This window comes from Octopus bimaculoides, chromosome 7, assembly GCF_046866305.1.
Source record: "Octopus bimaculoides isolate indiv1 chromosome 7, ASM4686630v1, whole genome shotgun sequence".
Taxonomy (NCBI): Eukaryota; Metazoa; Mollusca; class Cephalopoda; order Octopoda; family Octopodidae; genus Octopus; species Octopus bimaculoides.
In genome coordinates this window covers 60,381,400-60,382,601 of record NC_142934.1, presented here as the reverse complement: position 1 = coordinate 60,382,601, position 1,202 = coordinate 60,381,400, and the positions used below count along the sequence as shown (strand labels likewise).

The 1,202-nt window shown below is 41.0% G+C and overlaps 1 protein-coding gene across 1 annotated transcript in view; it reads left to right on the top strand.

The window, feature by feature from the left end:
* Positions 1–906, top strand: part of LOC149134711 (uncharacterized) — a 36,833-nt gene extending 35,927 nt beyond the window's left edge. Inside the window, exon 2 of the mRNA XM_089355817.1 lies at positions 821–906. Within this exon, the coding sequence (XP_089211943.1) occupies positions 821–906 (86 nt within the window). The remainder of the gene's footprint in view (positions 1–820) is intronic.
* The last annotated feature ends 296 nt before the right edge of the window (positions 907–1,202 follow it).

Below are 1,202 nucleotides of genomic sequence, written 5' to 3'. Positions count from 1 at the left end.
ACCACCCCGTTTACATTAAACAGCGTGGCTAAAATCGTGTTTTTAAATAATGCAATATAACTTACAATTGTAAATATACCTTACACTACATTCCAAATATATATATATATATATATATATATATATATATATATATGTGTGTGTGTGTGTGTGTGTGTGTGTGTGTGTGTGTATTATATCTATTTATTTATCTATCGGGCCAGCCGTCTGTCTGCTTGCCTGCCTGTCTGTATGTCAGTTTGTCTAGCAGTTTATCTATCCATCCGTCTGTCTGTTTGTTTGTCTGTCAGTTTGTCTACCTATCTATCTATCTATCTATCTATCTATCTATTTATCTATCTATCTGTGTGTGTGTGTGTGTGTGTGTGTGTGTGTGTGTGTGTGTGTGTGTGTGTGTGTGTGTGTGTGTGTGTGTGTGTGTGTGTGTGTGACAATTATTCGGTTGCCATAATAAAACTCCGAGTTTTGGATGTCGGGGCGAAAATCTGCTCCGAGTTCTCGTCAGTTATTAAAACAAACCTTTGCCTCTCTCTATCTCTCCTTCCAAGTCCTCCAATGTGCGAAGTTTTGTCTTGTACACTTCCTCTTTTGTGTAACTCCACAAGTAAAAATCACATGGAGTGAGATCTGGACTTCTTGGAGTTCTGGACTTCTTGGAGTTCTGGACTTCTTGGAGGTCTGGACTTCTGCGGCCACGGTCTTCAGATTTTAGCTCCTGCACGTAATGGTGTTTCCACGGACGAAAATTCAATTCTTTATGTAACACCGTACGTATTGTCTGTCTACTTTCATGAGCTGTTTGACGTGTTGATTTTTGCAGGCTGCTCTGTTGCCACGTTCTCCGCTCATCGGGACGTGGTTGGACGGTCACGTCTTGCATCGTTCACACAGCCGTGGTTTGCATAACAACTTTTTATTGTCTCCGGACATAGTGTTGCATGCTTGCCTTTCCATGCACGCCCTCATCTCTGAACCAAAACAGTGGAATCTATAGCGTGCTGCTATCTTAGCTCCCCCTTCCACCTTCCACCTGGAAGATAAGAAATAAGAAAATAAAAAATTCACATCAGTGTTGTCTGCTGGGAAAATGCTTTCGTCATGACTTCGGTGATACTAAAAATTCTATAAGCAATTTCTAATGCCTAGTTACTTTCCGCCCACCCTGTATATATATAAATCGGTCAGTTGTCCATAAGTCCGAA